At 44.7% G+C, this 19,079-nt stretch overlaps 1 protein-coding gene and 1 long non-coding RNA gene across 2 annotated transcripts; one reads left to right on the top strand and one right to left on the bottom strand.

Moving 5' to 3' along the window:
• Positions 1 to 491: 491 nt before the first annotated feature.
• LOC143525047 (uncharacterized) lies at positions 492 to 7,048 on the top strand. The gene is made up of 4 exons (XR_013133556.1): positions 492 to 713; positions 1,026 to 1,135; positions 1,473 to 1,587; positions 6,462 to 7,048. It is a non-coding gene; the product is annotated as an uncharacterized LOC143525047 (long non-coding RNA).
• Positions 7,049 to 8,312: 1,264 nt separating this feature from the next.
• neurod4 (neuronal differentiation 4) lies at positions 8,313 to 11,409 on the bottom strand. Its single transcript, XM_077020873.1, has 2 exons — positions 11,200 to 11,409; positions 8,313 to 10,010 (listed from the first exon to the last, which is right to left on the bottom strand). The coding sequence occupies exon 2, from the start codon at positions 10,005 to 10,007 to the stop codon at positions 8,937 to 8,939; it is 1,071 nt and encodes a 356-aa protein (XP_076876988.1). The 5' UTR covers positions 10,008 to 10,010; positions 11,200 to 11,409; the 3' UTR covers positions 8,313 to 8,936.
• Between the last annotated feature and the right edge of the window lie 7,670 nt (positions 11,410 to 19,079).

The following is a 19,079-nucleotide window of genomic DNA, read 5'->3' as shown; positions in this document are numbered from 1 at the left end:
CCAGTCAGGGGCTGGGGGGGATAGCGTTACAGGAACACGGCGGCGGTCACAGGCCTTGCCCCCGTCATAAACAGCTCCCAGAAGTTCACGCCACAAACTGTTAAAGACGTCTGCCTCTCTCAGATGGCCCTTCGTGGTTATGTGTTGACCTGGTGTGATTATATAGCATAGGAAATCTTGTAAGGGCCAGCCAGTCTTTTTCCCCCTCTATGGCGCTGGGCTTATCAATCGTTGTCACCAGCAGAGGGAGGCATACAATGCTAAATTATATGTAAGGAAATTTAAATTGAACAACCGTCTACTGTTTTCCACAATGCCCCCTTATTTATTATAAAACAAATTTGATAATTCGCATAAATTAGATAATGGTCGGCCGTGGCGGTAAAGTTTCACTTTACAAAATCTGTCCCTCGTTCAAGTTTGCACAGCCCTAGTTTAATGGTTCAGCTGAAACTCGTGATTAATTACAACGGTTAATTAGAAGCACACATTTCTTTGGATAAATGTGTCCTGCGACATCACAAAATATTTTATTGAAACCCTGTCTGTTCTGTTATTTCATTCTCGTAACGATCGAGTCCCCAAACATGTCTCGGCCAGAAGTAATTACTGCGAGATTCTTGTCTTTTGATCAAATGTACAACTATGAAAAACGGTTGCAGACTTTTAATGACTGGCCTTTTCGCGAGGACTGCCAGTGCACACCTGAACTAGTGAGTAAAACAGACTCGGATCTTCCTGGACACACCGTGGTGATCGGCTAGTGTGTGTGTGTGTGTTGTGACAGATACACGCTCGAGCAGGTGTTGCATTTTGCTGCTTGCCTCGAACTGGTCTTCGATCTTGCGACGTTTTCTGCACTTTACCTGTCTTAAATTGAGCTGCTAAGCCAATGTAACTTGTTCGGTAGATGTCCACACACTTATCTAGGCCTCGGCTGAATCCAAGACCACGTGTAGGCGCTCCGGCACCGTTTACGTCCTGATTGCACAGACTGAGTGGTTGTTCCGTCCATCTGCCCCTAGATGGCCAAGGCAGGGTTCGTCCACTGCCCCAGTGAGAACGAGCCGGACGTGGCCTGCTGTTTCTACTGCCTCAAAGAGCTGGAAGGCTGGGAGCCTCAAGATGTTCCCTGGTAATACCCCCCCCCCCCCCCTGTCCACCAGTGATGCCCCCCCTGTCCACCAGTGATGCCCCCCCCCCTGTCCACCAGTGATGCCCCCCCTGTCCACCAGTGATGCCCCCCCCCTCCCCGTCCACCAGTGATGCCCCCCCCCCTCCCCGTCCACCAGTGATGCCCCCCCCCCTCCCTGTCCACCAGTGATGCCCCCCCCCCTCCCTGTCCACCAGTAATATCCCCCCCCCCCCCTGTCCACCAGTAATGTTCAATGTGCTACGCATTCTTGAATTCTTCAACACTGTCGTGATGCACAAGTTTCATGGTGTCTTCACCGAGAAATGTTCCTGTTTAGGTTTGAGCACTCCAAGCGTTCTCCAGATTGCGCATTTCTTCATATGAAATCCTATAATCAACTCACTGCCATTGAATTTTTTCATCTGGAACACGGAAGAATTCGCAACTACTTGGTAAGCACGTCTGCCCGAGTATTGGGGGTTTCAGCCTCCCTCCCACCCAAATCAACTTTACTCACAACTGACAAACGGATTCATAGTGTGAGTAATGACCCCTCGCGTGTTTTTACAGAGGAAAATGACACACATGAAGATGGCACAGTTCCGTGATGAAGTGGAAAATACCATCAAAAGTCTAAATTCTCTTTGATATTTTGCCGTAACAACGTTATTTACGTGGGTTGTCTGTCTATTTTTCCCAAAATTTCAAATGGTGTTTTAACGTTTAACATTTAAAACAAAATAAACCCTATATTCCCAATGCCTTGCTCTCAGCCGGCCAGCAGGCGGCAGTGTTGTCCAGGGTTCAGTTTGAACTGCAGACACGTAGAATATTCGGCCTACCCACAAACCATGGCCACGCCCCTGCAGGCGCATAACAGAACCGAATAAATTAAATATTTACCACAGTTCCAACCATTTAGCTCAACTTGCCACTATAGTTTTTTTTTTTTTTTTTTCTTGGAAACCCCCACACATCCAAGCCTTGACCCTGGGCAGATGGTCTTAAGCTGCCCCCCCCCTCCCCCCAATACCAACTGTTGCCTCGGCAACATCTGTCACTGTGGACAACTCTCAGTACGTTGGATGAAGAGACAGAGTTTAGCTTTTAGAGTGATGGACAGTTTGATTGGTGCAGGTGAACGCAAAACACTTAAGTCTTGGATAATTGATTTTAAGGTTTGGTCAAGTCAGGTAGATCAAGTTGGGTAGATCAAATCATGTCTTTAAGACTTTAAAACAATTCTAACTTATTCCTGTACTACTTTGTCTCGTGGAATCCTTTGAGGTGGGGTCAGATGTTTTGTGAGTGGTAGAGTAGGATATGGTGGGAGGGGGGGGGGGATTACAGCCCCCTTCCTCGGTCCTGGATTAATGTCTAATGCAGCCCTATGGACATTGAGCCCTGTTTAGCTCCTTAATTCTCCTCTATCCCCCTTGCAATGGAGTAAATGGAAAACTGAGGCGTTTTCACGAAATAAAGTGATCTAAGAGTCACGAGTCTTTGCAAAGTCCCATTGCTTTCCTAGTATAATGGCTTTTAATTTTAAAGTCTCTTTGGGTGTGTAGTTAGGAACACATGGGTCTGGGGTGTGGCTGCAGGATTGGATACCAGCTGATGGAAGATGGCCCGGTCTGCTACTGGGGATTTATACTGGACTTGATGTGGATGTTAATCAAGCACTACTTGGCACTGGCAATTCGTGCCCCACTCTGCAAGTATTAATTTTCATCTGATCAACACGTAAGAACAGGAGGAAGATTGCCTCCAGCCCCAACAGATCACAGCTCATGGCTTTGTTTCTCGTAGGCTGACGGGTTACGCCTGTTCTAGACAGTGACGGAAGCAGGGTGTGTTTTTTTTTTTTTTTGCTCTTCTGTGTGTGTGACATATGGACAAACGGACAGATGTTCCAAACAGCAAGTTTACAACCTGAGTGCACCAATGGGCCCATCTGTTGCCTTGGGGTGCGTGTGAGTTCCTCCCTCCTGGTCCCCTGGCTCTCCTCATCTTACACTAGAGGGGCTTTTCCCCAACTCTCACCTCCACCCAGCTACCCCACCCACCCCACCCACCCCCACCTCCTATGCAGCAGCTCCGACCCCATAATCAAAGCCATTCAGAGCTTATTGCATACTGAGTGGATGAATGATGAGGGCCTCACCTGGAGGTGTGGGGTTAAACTCACAAGGGCCTGGGGGGGGTGGGCTGGTACCCAGAGGTACTTGTGCTCCTGTGGGGGCAGCATGGATGACCGTTTCCCCTTGGAAGTGTTTAATCATAAAGCACAACCCAAGCCAATCTCAAGCCCTGACTGACATTGTGCATGTTATGAACTCTTCATGTAATCTTTTTAAAGAGGTTGAGTCAGAAGAGTCAATTCATTGCCAGACCTCTGACTAAATTGCCCTTGTGTGTTATTTTCATTGTTGTAGGTCAGCTGGTGTCCTGGAGGTGAGAAGGTGAAAGTATAGCAAATACTTGTTCCTCTGTGTAAAACAGTTGTGGTCTAGTTCAGTCTATCAATAATGTCCTGCACTCATACACCATACAACTTTTCTTACTAAGTTAATGAGTCGCTGTCTTGATTGAATCCCCCCCTCCCCAAAACATACACACTCGCCCACAACCTCTTTCATATCAGCTCAGAATAGATGGGTGCGCTATATCTATGGTTATCATATGCAATAAATAGATTGTGCATTAGATGATTTTTATGTTTAAATTCAGTCAAGCTAAAATGTAAATTACTTATTGTTCTTCTTTCAGTTGGTGACCTCATTCTACTGACTTTTCTGCACCCGTGTTTCAGTATTTTTAGGTGTACTATTGTATACGTGTACCACACCCCAGCTCCCTCTCTCTCTCCTCTGTTTCACCTCTTTCTTCCATTCTCATTCCTTCCTCTTTTTCTTCCCATAAGTTTGCAGGGTGAGCAGTATGGAGGGACCGAACACTCCTCTCACGCAGCCAGACCCTCCGTCCTGCCTCCCATGCTTCTCTGTGCCTCCTCCCATAGAGACCTCCATCTGTCCCTCCTCTCCTGGCATTGTGGTGACCCAGAGCCGAGCCCCGTCCACAATGCGGTGGGCGTGTGAAGAGGGGGGGGGGGGGGGGCAGGGTAAACACGACAGCATCCCGCTCCCATTAGAGGCTCTTTAACTCTGACACCTCAACAATCTCACGGGACACAGAGCCAACCTCTCTCCCTCGCCTCCCCGGGTCCCACCGCGTAACCCGTTCACCCGGTGAAACCGCAAGCCTCCCTAGAACTGGGTACTTGCTCTGTTCCCTTTATCCCCCTTTCTGTATCTTACTTAAGTTGGCTATGTCTCTGTTACCAGCATCTTGCATATTTTTAATTACTTTGTGTGATGTCTTTCAGTGTTGGACAGCACTTTGGATCATCTGACATTTCCAGAAATGTGCTTTGTGAATAAATATTGTTTTTCTATGGTACTTGAACAGGCATGACTGCATCTCCGGCTGTACCTGCTAATGTCTGGCCTATTTGTGGTGGTTTTTTGAGTTGAGTTGGTTTTAGCTTATCTGGTCTGACATTTGGAGGAGTTTTTACCTGTTAATGAATCATGGACTTTCTTAATTACTGGAATAAACTGGATGTAGTTTTAAATATCTAGATTTCTTTCCTCCACCCCCCCACACCCACCCACCCACACACACACACACACACACACACACACACACACACCCTTAAGCTTTTTCTGCCCCATTCAGTTCTGCCCCTCTTTGTTTTCTCCCTGAACTCCTCTTCTCTTTCGCCCCGTCTCCCTTGTTTCTCCTCCCAGCTGCTCCCTCGCTCCATCTCAATTTCACTGGGCTCCTGCTCCCGTTCCCCGGCCCTCCTGTTCGTGTGTGTGCGCGTGAGACGTGACTTAGGAGGAGGGAAGATCACAGTGTTAGCAGGAGCTTAGAGGAAAGGGATTAGGGCAGCCCAGTCACTGATTAAAGCTTTCCAGCCTCCTATGGCCCCATTAATACAATCTTAATCACAATGCTTTATCCCACATCTCGCCCCTGTGGCTCAGGACGTTTCATTTAGTGGGAGTTGGTGTTGTTTGGCCAGTGGATTAGTGCTACCGAGAGACAAAAAAAAGAGAGGGCCAGAGAGAGAGAGTGGTTTTAAACTGCACTTTAATGTCCCACCATCCTCTTCTCCTCTCTTATTCGCTTTTTTAAAACCCCCAACTCCCACCCTACACTGCTGCCCGCCGGGACAAAGGAGAGACTCCCGCAACGGCGAAGCTTCAGCACCGCTTGTGTGAACCAGACATGTATGAGCTCTGCTCCGCTGTTGAGGGAGTTACAGGGATTTATTTTACTGTTAGATGCTGTAAAAGTTGCTTGATGGTCCTAATCGATGCAGGAATGGTAGAAACCTTTTTGATTTTGTGTGTTGTCATTATTTGTCATTATTGACCCTGCAACTGTGTTGTGTGCGATGTTGTATTGATGAGAGAGTTTTCGAGGCAGGTCTGCGTGGTGTACGAGTGCCAGTGGTTGTGTTTGAAGGGCAAAGGTCACAGTGATGGCGGCATGTCTGTGGGTCAGAGGCACAGGTCTCTCCTCCGGCCCTCTGCTCTGACGCTTCCTATCCCGACACAAACGAGCCACTCATAAGGTTCCACTCCCCTGTGGGCTCGTCATACACGGAGGCCGGATTTGTGTTTATGAAACCGCTGTTACACAGTAGAGGAAGTGTTTCTGCTTCCATTTCCTGTAGCTGTGTAGGTTTAATAACAGGACCTGCCCTCTTATGTTTTATTCATAGTGTATGTATTCATGAAGGTCTAAAATTATGTCTCATACATTCTCCTTGTTCAAAAGGACATAATATCCATCTCACCACTGAAGTTCTTTGTGTTTGTTTGGCTTAGCGTGGTTCTCCACTACATCTCCTCCCACTCATCATCTCGTCCCCTCCCCCTTTCCACATTTTCCCCCTTTTATTAACCAAAACATTCCTAATGGAACTGAAGCAACACGCAGTCTCAACGGCTCAACAGTCTCCCCAACACAAACGCCCTCCGAGGGTCTGGACTCACCTGTCTGGACTCACCTGTCCACCTCCCTGCATCACTGCTGTGTAGAGTTATGCACTACACGGACGGGACGGAGGTGGGCTGCTACACAAAAAAAGGGGGGGGGGGGGTGTATATCTCCATTCTGTTTTGCATGTCATGCTCTCTCTCCCTGTCTCTCTACTTCTCTGTCGCATCTCTCTCTCTCTCTCTCTCTCTGTGTGCCCCATCTCACACTCTGTAACCCGTCTCTCTCTCTCTCTCTCTCTCTCTCTGTGCCTCAGCTGTCAGTCAGCCCCCTGCAGCTCACCCAGCTGTCTCAGCTCCCCGAACGAGCAGCCTCACAACAATGCAGGTCAAAGGTCAAGAGAAAGAACAGGCTGCACTTACAATGGACCAGTGGCGGCTGCCGAACACAATCACATCCTTTCTCTCCCTCGCTCCTCTCGTCCTGCCCAGGCTGGAAAAGACGAACCTGTGGGGATGTTGGTGATCCTCTTCCTCCGGGGCGCCTGCCCACCTCTTCGCCTTAAATAATAAAAACACGTGTGTGTGCACACACTCTTTCTCTCCCCCCTTTCTCACACACTCTTTTGCTTTCCACTTCAGCTTGGCCTTCCATCACCCTTCCCTTTGTCCGTGGCTGAAGAACCTCCATGTTGACCATTATGTGTGCACAGCTCTGCTCTGTTGTGCCTCTTAGATTGGGTGCAGTGATATGAATGTGCTGATGCAATAGGCAGCTTTCTGTTGCGGGACTAAAGAGTTTCAGTGGAGCTATTTGACTCTCACGACTGCTCTGGCCAAGAAACGGCTCCCCAACCTCCCCAGCACCCATTCACCAGTACACAATGTATTCTAAACACACCTGCCTCATTTTAGCCTGTCGTATCCTTGCTGCTTTTGGCATTTAAAATACATACAATAAATTGATGCTTAATATGTATTTTGATTAGTTTAGTCTGATTCTTTTTTGCTGCCTATTGGTTGTCTATTAATATAACTCTGGTGCAAGGGTGTGTGTGTGTGTGTGTGTGTGTGTGTGAGTGTGTGTGAGAGAGAGGTGGTGTTCACCTTAACAGTTGTGATGTGAGAAGACTAGGGCAGCAGGGGGCAGAGGGGAGGGGGGGCGGCTGTAACATTCACCTGTTCTGCAGCCCCAAGTTCCCATGGCGCCCCGAGGGCCAGCCTGACCCGAAGTAACAGCTCAACACTTCTGTGCTCAGTTCCCACACACACACACACACACACCCTCCCTCCCTAATCTCACTGCTTTTCATACTGGTACTAGGTGGACTCCCAGTGCTATAACAGGCTGAATAGTACATTTAACTGACCTCCCCCCCCCCCCCCATAGTTTTTTTCTCCCCATAGTTTTATTTTTTATTTGTATATTTACTGTCTGCTGTACTTTTTCTCCCTTATGCTGAGCAAGCAGGAATCCACCATGGTAAGATGAAGAAATAAATGGAAAGAAGAATTCCTTCCTGTGTTTTCATTTAGTGCAGTGTGTACCTCACAGTACAGTTACACTAAGTATCAGGGCCGGAGTGGGACACTTTTTCAGCCCGGGAGTTTTATGACCAAATCCGGCCCAAAATTATTTTTCCCTCCCAATCGGCCCAAACTAGAGATTAACATGAACCGGCCCATCGGGAATCCTCCCGAATCTCCCGATTAGCCACTCCGGCTTTGCTAAGTATTGAAGTATGTAGGTAAGATGTATTTAATATTAAGCACTTAAATCTTTCTTGTTTGATGTCTTCCTTCCTCTCTGGCCAGAGCATTGGCCTGATGCTACGTTCAACACTGACCTCTCCACAGTCACATGATCACATGAGGATATAGATTTGAGAGACACTACAACGCACTTCTGAAAGTCGCACGGGGCAAGTGTGTCCGTCAAATGCCATAAACGCAAGTGTACTATTCATTATAGAAGATTAGTGAGACATGGTGTAAAGTGGTGTGCACTAGTCACCTTAGTAACATGTACTGAATCAGATTTCCGCATCTTTTGTATATTGCGTCTTAGTGCAGTGCTCAGGAGGTCATTCAGGTTAGTCCCGAAATGCTTACTACGATGAAATGGATGAAAGAATAGATTTTTATATAATATAAGAATATTTATTTTATTAAGTGCGAAACGGGTAAATATTTACAAAATGTTTTGCAAAATGACATACAATGAAGGATGACACCAAAATAGAACATAAAACAAAGACATTTCCAAATAAATAAATTAAATACTTCATGAGTAAAGGTAGCCAGTGACTGGCAACGTATCATAAATGTGATAAACCAGTTCTGACCATTGCCATAAAAACATAGTCAAAATAAATATTAAATACAGCTATAAATAAATGTATTTTTGTCCATATAGCAAATGTATTACTTCAGTGTTTAATCTTCCTGAAGGGGGCGTATTATCAAAATAGGCTTTTGAGCGTATGAGAACTCTGAGGGTTTATAAAAACGTGCATGGCAGTCTCTTCATAAGGAATCTCTCCAGAGACAGGAACATCATGTGTATGAGAGCACAGAATCTGGGATGAATCACAACCGAAACTCCAATACAATTGATATTGACCAATACAAGAATCAGGTAATCAAAATAGGTGTCTCTGGCATAGGCCAGTAGTGCAGGCTGCTGAAGTGTGTCTAGGTGGTCTCCACAGATCCTCAGAAGGTCGCTACAGTCTGTCTCACCCTGCCTGCCCGTCTGTCTCTCCCCTGGCTCACGGCAGGTCTGTGGTGGTTCATTCACTGTAAATGCTGCCAAGCTGTGTGGTGACCATGTTCGGCTGTCCAAACGACTCGAAGGCCATGTCTAAAGGCAGCTCGTACCGGGAGCCTGGGAACAGCACGTGGCCCTGGGACCCCGGGGGTCCGGCCACGGAAGGGGGCTGGTAGCGGTGACAGGAGAGGTAGTGGGTGGGGTGTGGCGTGTAGTTCCTCTCTGGTTCGCGGGGCGAAGGTTCCTGCTTGAGGGCGAAGTTGCCGTTGATGCTGAGGGGTGGCGTGAGCGGGCCGTCGTAAGGCGGCGTGCCGTTGCCACACTCGTTAGGTGAGTGGCTCTCGTACGTGGTCCCCTTGAAGCCCTTCAGGTGCAGCAGGTGCGAAGCTTCCAGAGAGCCGTAGGGTGGGCTAGGCAGGCCGGGCGACGGGAAACTCAGGGCGTGAACCTGCGGGGGGCCCAGCCCCCCTGCTCCTGGGGGCCCACACTTGTCATCCAGCTTATTGAGCAGTATGGCCGAAGGCCCCAGCTGCAGGCAGCCGGCCACCAGGTTGCTGGTGGGCTGCGAGAGCCCCTTACACAGCATCTCAACGAAGCCATGACTCTCGGGCGACTGCCCGTTCTCCAGGACCTCGGACAGTGCCCAGATGTAGTTACGGGCCAGCCGCAGCGTTTCGATCTTGGACAGCTTCTGGGTCTTGGAGTAGCAGGGCATGACACGCCGGAGGTTGTCCAGGGCGTCGTTCAGGCCGTGCATACGCGTGCGCTCTCTGGCGTTCGCTTTGACTCGCCGGGCTCGGAAGCGCTCCAGTCTGGCTTTTGTCATTTTCTTCTTCTTGGGCCCCCGCCGTTTAGGGACCTTCTCTCCATCGAGACCTGACTCTTCCTCCTCCTCCTCCTCCTCCTCTTCCTCCTCCATGTCCTCACTGCCAAGATCCACAAGGCCACGGTTGCTCCTGTTCAGGTGGTAGCAGCCCCCCATCTCGGGTGTATGCTCCCCATCTTGAGAGCTCAGGTCCTCCTCAATCCAGCCCAAAGAGCTTACAAGCTCGGTCACATCTCCAGACTTCCCATATGGTTTGGTCATCATCATGGTCTGCGGACACAGCACCAAACAACTGTTAGTCTATCAGAAATAATGAGCAGACAGAGCACAAAACCTGGAACAATGCATTAACAATGCTTTTTAAAATGCCTTGCATTGATAATTACATTTACCTTATTTTATGTTGCCTTTATCTTATAATATGGTATCAGTGAACGTTTTGAATTCGTTGCTTTGTGCGAGATGCGTCATGTTTCAGCACTATAGAGTGGACAGCTCAAAACGAAGAGAACCCGCACCGGCGCTTAACGGCGAGTTTCCAGCCGTGTTGCTGATACGGTTGTAGAACACATTCACTTAGTTGGACTTGGTTTGAAACCCTATGTTTGTCTTCGTATATCAAAAAGTTTGATCGTTCATTATTGTGATTATTTTTAGCAGTAGGCTACACGGTTCTTACATTTTCTTTCCATTTTGACGTATTCCTGTGTCTGAGAAACTAAAGTCTAAACCCTGCTGTTTCCTACTACTGTCGTCATTTTCGAGATACTGTCAATGTAGGGCACGACAGGATTTACGCGGAGATAAAGCTCTGGGATTAAATTTATGGGAAGCCTGTAAAGCAGACATGGGTCTTAGCCAAACAAACCTCGCACTGCTAAGTTTAATTTGATGGAGATATCTGCCTCAAAAACCAAACGGAACACGCGTCCCGACTCTTCGATTGTTGTTTATTTAGGCGCACTTATTAACACTTTTGGTTTCTGTTTGTTTGGTTTGGTTTGGTTTTTGTCGTGCGTACATTTCATTTTCGTCAACTGCGCATCAGTGCATGCAATTTCTAACAAAAAAAGTTTCTAACAAAAAATTATTATAAAACAAAGTTTGCAACAATGAAAGGTTATTGGTAACTCCTTCAGTTTAAATAAATTATATTTTCTGATAAATATAATTTAATCACTGAGCGCAACCTTTACTGACTATAACTTGTCTATATAACTTGTCTTTCTGACCGAAAGGTTATAGAACGCATAGAAACATAAGTAAGAAATACGTTTATATGGTCTCTTTTTGTGACAAAAACACAACACGGAAACGGACTAAAATATTTGTGACTAGAAATAAATATTTGTTAAGTTAATATCGTTTTATCAAGAACATGTTGTGACTTGTTGCTACTACAAAAAAACAACCTTTATGCATTTCGTGTATCGTGTAGAATAAACAGTGGGAAACTTACCTGTTATCACAACTCGCTCAGTTTGGATCAAACGGCTATTGAAGAAAATCCAGAAAGACTAGTCGTTCGCTCAAAACCTACAATTAAAAGTTGAAGTTCCAGACCCCCCGCTGACGTGCGGCACGTTCAGTGCTCGATCCACTTCCCAGCCTCTTCAGTTATCCATCTGTGCGTCAGAGCGCGCGTCTTGTCTCACTGATGTACAGAAGACTTCGGCTTTGCCTTTCTAGTGAAATAATCTAACCCCTCCCACGTCCACCCCACCCCTTCAGCTGATCCAAACGCGCGTGGCGGGCTCGTGGCTCGAAGTTTTATGAGTGTCACTCATTTATCACCAACCTGTGTGCGTGTGCGCGGCACGCAGTCTGTGAAAGGGGGTGGGGGAGAGAGACAGAGACAGAGGCAGAGGAAGGAATAAAGAAAGAAAGTAAAATGTTGGGAAGACGAGGAAACTGTTATTAGATCAGAAATATTGATGTTTTTTAAAGAATATCAGTGAAGAAACATTTGTTTATCATTCGTGATGGCCACTTTCCACCAATGCTAACTTGTGTTTTTCCATTTGTGTGAAATCATAAATGACTTTTAGCAAAATATGATAGTATACGGACATTGTTGTCTTATTTCTTAAACGAAGTGTTGACCTCCTCGGAAGTTTGTTATATGTGCCACTGGAATGCAGTTATGAATCCTGGATTTCAAAACTATTTTATATGTAAAATCTGTGTGGAAAATTTTACAGCTTGTTCCATTACAACTTCATGCATTTTTTTCAAACATAATGACCATTCTTAGATCGGGAGTAATGCGCTATTTTTGGTTTCTCGCCAGGTCAAACTTGGGTCCTCGTAACCTTAATCTTGGTATAGATTAGTCTGTTAAGAGGAGGAGACGCGCGTCCCCCTAGCTGTGCGTAAATGATTGTGACAGCTTGGTGCGGCGTGAGCAGGTGTGTACGTTGTTCACCCGTTCATTCATTCGTTCCTTCCGCTCATTAGCGCCCCGCGGTCCACCAATCCCAACGTTCAATAACTGCTGGACTTGTTGGGGTATATCTGTTGACAGCGCACACTAAGCTTATATGTTAGAACTGGAAGTGTAAAGTTAGTTTAGGGCGATTTCTTTTTAACTGACTAAATTGGCAGCTAATTTTGGTACAAATTCTGTGTTTCGACACATTTTAATCAACAAAAACTCATCAGATTCGAGTGCTACGTTGTTCCTTTGATCCGTTTTAGCTTGTCGAAAAGTCTCTGGTGAGGATACTGAGACGTAATAAATGCAACACACGCGATTTCCGCGCGCGCCTGGTGGGCTCACAACAGCAGCGGCTCTCGTGGTAGTTCTACTGACGGCGTGAATTGCACGTGCCGTCAAACTGATCCTGTAGCGTTAACGAGATTTTCACACGAGTTAGTTCTCCTCTCACGCGCGCAAACTTGTTTTTATTTACGATGTGAAATTTGCTGGTCTTGTGTCTGCGTGCGTTTAATAACCTTAATTTAAAATAATTTGGGATAAATGTAGCTACCAAAATAGTCACGAAAACCGAAAACCCTCTCTTAAAATATTTATTTTCTGACTGACTTCTTGTCTCAGGGCGCCTTAAGGTTTATAATTTTTTGTTGGTGTATATAAATTAATGCAATTGAGTTAACGATTTAATTATTATTCATGTTAATGAAATTCTTATTTTGAAACTCAAATCTATTTAACTATTCAACTTTAATTCTAGCCTAAGTCCATTGACGAACCAGTTAACGTGCAGATGGCCGTAGAGAGAAAAAAAAGCGACGCATCTGTGTCGCATCGTCACTCGCCTAACGTGACGTCTCGTGCTACAACATAACTCACATAATGGGCAGACCCATAGGTTGCGCGCCCGACACAAGGGCGATGATCATTGGTGTATTTTAGTACTCTTTACGTTCTATAGCGGCTCACTAGCTGGACGGTCTAGAAATGTACCCTTGATAATATTGAATCCATTAATTATGTAATAAAACATTTAATAACAGAATTTACGTTTCTAAAAGAAACTTTACAATTTTTTTGAGTATCAAAATCACGATCCATTTTGAGATGAGCTATTCCATACTGTAGTAGGCTATTAATAATTATTTATTCAGAATATCTATCCTGGATTCATATGGTCCTCTTGAGTGTGAGTGAGTGAGTGGCATGCCCACATCAACAGTGTGTGCACCCACAGTGTGTGCGTCACAACGTCCTGAGTGGCCCTGTGTCTCTGTAACCCTGCGTCTCTGTAACCCTGCGTCTCTGTAACCCTGCGTCTCTGGGGTGCTACGTGGTCCTGTGTCACACCTGCAGCCTGCATTGGGAATTCCTGAGCAGAGTGTCCTGCTCTCCTCCACTGCGGGCTGAGGCAGTGAGCTCACACACACACACACACACACACACACACACACACACACACACACACACACACACACACACACACACACACACACAGTCCTGTTCCACTTTCTAGTGAACACAGAAACAGAAGTGAATGTTCTGTCCACACAGGAATGTTGTGCTTTTTTGTTGTTCTTCGTTCTGGACTTTAACACATCCCAGAATGTTTTTTTTTCTCTCAATGCAGTGAGACAATTACTGAGCATAGAGATACATTTATAGAGACGCAATCAAACATTTACTGAGTACTTAGATGCAGTTAGTCATAACCTGAGTACAGAGGTTAAGCCAGACACAGTATCAACTGATGCAATCAGACATTTACTGAACACTAAGATGCAGTCAGATACAGTGATGTAAGCAGACATTTACTGAACACCAAGATGCAGTCAGACACAGTGATGTAATCAGACATTTACTGAACACCAAGATGCAGTCAGACACAGTGATGTAATCTGACATTTACTGAACACCTAGCTGCAGACACAGTGATAATAATAATGTTTATTTGAATAGCACTTTTCATACATACATGCAACTCAAAGTGCTTTACAGAATAAATAAACCAAAACATTAAAAGGAAGCAAAGATTTAAAAAACATTAAGAAATTAATACATTAAAGATAAAAAATAACAGACATAGAATCTAGTTAAGTAAAATAGTGTGATCACAGTGTGATAGTGTGAATAATCTACCTAACTAAATGCAGATCTAAACAGGAAGGTTTTGAGACTCTTCTTGAAGCTGTATAGGGATGAAATGTCTCCAAGCTCCTTCAGGAAGAGAGTTCCAGTGCTTTGGGCCATAGTGTCTGAAAGCACCCTCACCAATCTTTAATCGGCTTTTAGGAATCACCAGTAGATTACTGTTTGAAGACTTGAGAGACCTGTCTGGAACATATCTATAATTTCTCTAAGGTAAAGAGGAGCAAGGCCATGATGTCATTTAAAAACCATCACCAGAACCTTAAACTCTATTCTAAAGCTGACAGGTAACCAGTGCAGTGAGTGGAGTGCAGGTGTAATATGATCTCTCTTTCTCCTGCTGGTCAGAACCCTTGCAGCAGCGTTCTGAACTTGCTGTAGGTGAGAAATTGAGCTCTTTTGGGAGAGCAGATAAAACAGCATTACAATAATCGAGCCTTGATGTGATAAATGCATGGACAAGTTTTTCTGTATCAGCAGGAGAGAGCACATCTCGGACCTTAGCAATGTTTCGAATGTGAAAATAAGCATGTAGTCGAGATGTGTGATTTAAAGCTGAGCTCATTATCAAAAGTGATGCCCAAGATATTAACACATTGTTTGACCTTCAGATTCATTTGATTTAAATATTCTTGATTCTTCAGCTTGTTCAAAACGCAGCAGCTAGGATCCTGACAGGAACTAAGAAAAAGGAGCACATTTCTCCAGTGTTGGCCTCCTTACACTGGCTGCCTGTTAAGTTCAGGATTGAATTTAAGATTCTTCTGGTTGTTTTTAAAGCTTTAAATGGAATCTCTCCCACCTACATTTTCGACCTGCTCTGCCCGTACTCACCACAGAGAACTTTACGATCAATTAATCAACTACACTTGGTCGTACCATATTCTAGGCTTAAGACGAAAGGTGACAGAGCCTTCTCTGTTGCGGCACCCAAACTGTGGAATAATTTGCCTGTCTCTATCATGACGTCATCCTCAGTAGATGTTTTTAAGTCCAAGTTAAAAACATATATGTATTCTCAAGCGTTTTAGTGCTCGTAAGGTAAACCAACAGAAATGAAATGCTCAGGTTAATTTTATATAATCTTAATTTGTATTTGATATATTTATTTGAGACTTGGATACAAATAATTGTGTGTGTTTTGTATTTGTATTTTGATATTCTTATTTTAATTCTTATTCATGTATGTATGAGTGCATTGTATTTTTAATAGTCTTTTATTTTTTAATTCTTATTCATATATGTATGAGTGCATTGTACAGCACTTTGACTGGTCCTTGTGGCTTTTAAATGTGCTTTATAAATAAATGTTGACTTGACATGACTTAAATAAGTCTTTAGGTTCTAGAGAAATGTAATGTTGAGTGTCATCTGCATATTGATGATAAGTAATACCAAGTTTGTTAATGATATGTGGTAACGGAAGCATTTAAAGGTTGAACAGTAACAGCCCAAGAATTGATCCTTGGGGGACGCCACAAGTTATTTTTTGATGTGTGGAGAAAGAAGTAACTAATGCAACATAGTAATTGCGCCGAGTTAGATACGATCTAATCCAGTCTTAGACTAAGGCCCAGTCGTCGATCAAGAAGTATTTCATGATCAACAATGTCAACAGCGGCACTTAAATCTAGCAGAAAAAGGACTGAGAATTTGCCTCAGAGTTTGCATCTTTATTCAATCTCAGGTCATTTACTACCTTAACAAGTGCTGTTTCAGTGCTTTGGAGAGCTCTGAAACTAGACTGAAAAGTGTCATTTATTTGGTTTACTTTAACATAATCATTCAACTAGGTTGACACACATTTTTCAATGATTTATGTAATGTAAGCATGTGACGTAAGCAGACCTTTACTGAAAACCAGGATGCAGGCAGACAGAGATGTAAGCAGACATATACTGAACACCAAGATGCAGTCAGATACAGTTATGTAAGCAGCCATTTAATGAACACCAGGATGCAGTCAGACTTGGTGAAGTAAGCAGACATGTACTGAACACCAGGATACAGTCAGGCACCGTGATGTAAGCAGACATGTACTGAACACCAGGATGCAGACACAGTGATGTAAGCAGACATGTACTGAACACCAAGATGCAATCAGACACAGTGATGTAAGCAGACATGTACTGAACACCAGGATGCAGACAGAGTGATGTAAGCAGACATGTACTGAACATGGAGATGTGAGGGCAGTGTTGCATCCCTTAGGCAGCCTCGTGTTCAGTTCAGAGTTCAGGCTCGATTCAGTGATCAGCCCTGCAAATTCCCATGACTCACACCATGTGTTGGGTCAGCTAAGCAATTCCAGATCCCATGACATGCTTCAGCAGCTCAACATTCAAAAGCAGGTGGAAGTTTTACAGAGTAAAGAAAAAAAAAGTGAAACATTTGTCACAATACAAACAAACAAATAAACATAATGCTGCATGCAGTCTAGACTCAGTGCTTTCTTTTCTTTATAGCTTACCTCATTACTTTAACATTACTTTATCAAAATGTTTATATTTGTGATACTTCGGTGCTTTACCATGTGAAAATAGGAACATCACCAAAATTTCACAGAAGGCAGAACGGACATTAAAAGCCAATTTCTAATCAAGTGAATCCACCCTCCTGTCAACATGTCAACCTCAGCAAAACGAGTCTTGCTCATGCATGATCCTGTCCTGTCTTGCTGCAGTCCTGCAACGGTAGTCTGTTCTTACAAAGTGGTCCCATTGTTGTCTCGCAGTTGTCACTGTGTTGTTATTCCTTATACTACAGATTCCTCACCAATAAATAAGCAAAACCTCAACTTTTGCCACAAGTGAGTTGTCCCTTGGTCCCGTCCCATGGGAGCCCTTTGGACAGGACGGGGGGGGGGGTGTCTCTCTGACAGATGGGTCCTTGTTTCCTGCCTTTTTCTCTCCCTTGCTCCCTCTCTCCAAAACACAGACGCAGACACACTCGCCTACACCGAGACTGCACCAACACAATAGGAATTAAAGGCGTGCACACATGCTCCCTCTGTCCTTGCTGAAAGCTGAGCCCCTTCTAATAATCAGAAAAGAAGGAGGGTGTGTTTGGGGCTCACGGGCTCATGAGCCGTGCGATGCTGAGGATGCAAACGGGGTTTGAAGGTTTTTAAAGCGTGGTGAAAGGTGCGAGACATTCCACTCTTGGTTTAAGTTATGCTGACAGTATTATGTCCATTGTAGATTTAAATGTTAAAGAACAAAAATCAATTCAATCAGTTGATCGTTTCCTGGAAAATTGAAAACATCACAATCAAAACAAGAGGGAGGGCATGAGAGGAAGAGAGAGATACAGAGAGAGAGAGAGAATGTGTACATGTGTATGTGCGCGCATGGGGCACGCGTGTATATTTTAAGAAATGGGTATATTTTAGCATTACTCCCAGAGCTCAGGTCCTATTTCCTGCTTATTGGAGCTGAATGCAGGATCAGTGCTGGCTGGGTCCTGGGGGAGGGCAGCCCAACTGGGTCCTGTTCACTCACAGAGGAGCAGAGGACCAGGATGAGGGGGCCACACACTCTTACCCTCTTTATCACTGTGTCTGCCAACATGGTACTGAACACTACACAATTTCCTTTCTTCTATGGCAAAGTCCACGATGAGTGAATGCTAAGTAAGGACGGCACTAGGCTAACCCAGTGACATGGGCGGGGATGAGAGCCAGTCCGCCAGTTTGTGTAAATCAATCCCATATTATATCACAAGCCCAGCACATAATTGGAAGCGTAAAATTACCCATTTACACACTATGCCACCTGCAACCCCTCTCCAGACACCTCGCTACTCTGACATCAACATAGCGGCTGAAAAACCCGAGTGTGTGTGTTTCTTTGCACTCACTATGAAGGATACACTGATTACAACCTTTTAACTGGCATTGTTTACACGACAATAACAAATATTAACCTTTACATTAAAAAATGTTAATTATTTAAGATATTTAAAAACTTTGTAGTAGATGAAGGTTTTGACGCATCTAATTGAATGAACAATTGATGACATTTAAGGAAACGAGTAAACACACTTAATGTCCCAACGAGGCTGAAGTCTTCATCTCATCAGTGTCCTCCCCATCCTGCTGCTGAAACTCTGTCCTGTTTGGAGTGATCTGGAAAAGGGGGAGGAGGGGGTTCCATCTGCCAAGCCGGCTGTCCTTTGGGATGTGGGCATACCCCGAGGGGCTTTAGCGGGGTGGGAGGGGGGCGAGCTGAATAGATTGCCCCCATCCACTAATCAAGGGCCATAATCTGTATATGCAAACACAACGTGCAGATTTTTGCCTACCACAACCACAAACCTGATCATTATAGAGAGATTCATAAGTATCATAAACATAGCAGCGATGAAACTGACATTTTGCAATTAATCACATGAGCGAGCAGATTCGTGCGGATTTATTCCATTAAATTAAAACGGTTTGTGTGTTTGGCACAGGGCCACAGATTGTTTGTGATCAGGTGTGTGTAACCCACAAGCAGTGGTGGACGAAGTACAGCAATTATGTACTTGAGTAAAAGTACAGTTACATTGCATTGAATATTACTCAAGTAAAAGTAAAAGTATTCACCTCAATTTTTTACTTGAGTAAAAGTACAAAAGTATCTGCCTTCAAAAATACTTAAGTATTAAAAGTAAAAGTAAACACTTTTTTTTTCTTAGCGTCACATCAAAACCCCTAGGCCTACTCGATCAACAAGTGAACAACGAAACAGTGCCTTACATTTGCCTAGCAAACACAA

This window comes from Brachyhypopomus gauderio, chromosome 10 (genome assembly GCF_052324685.1).
Source record: "Brachyhypopomus gauderio isolate BG-103 chromosome 10, BGAUD_0.2, whole genome shotgun sequence".
NCBI lineage: Eukaryota > Metazoa > Chordata > Actinopteri > Gymnotiformes > Hypopomidae > Brachyhypopomus > Brachyhypopomus gauderio.
Note: the sequence above shows the minus strand (reverse complement) of the source record. Positions and strands in the feature narration are given on the sequence as shown.

What these genes read in the sequence shown, in the direction of transcription:
- neurod4 (XM_077020873.1), bottom strand. Translation starts at nt 10,007, where the DNA reads ATGATGATGACCAAACCATATGGGAAGTCTGGAGATGTGACCGAGCTT.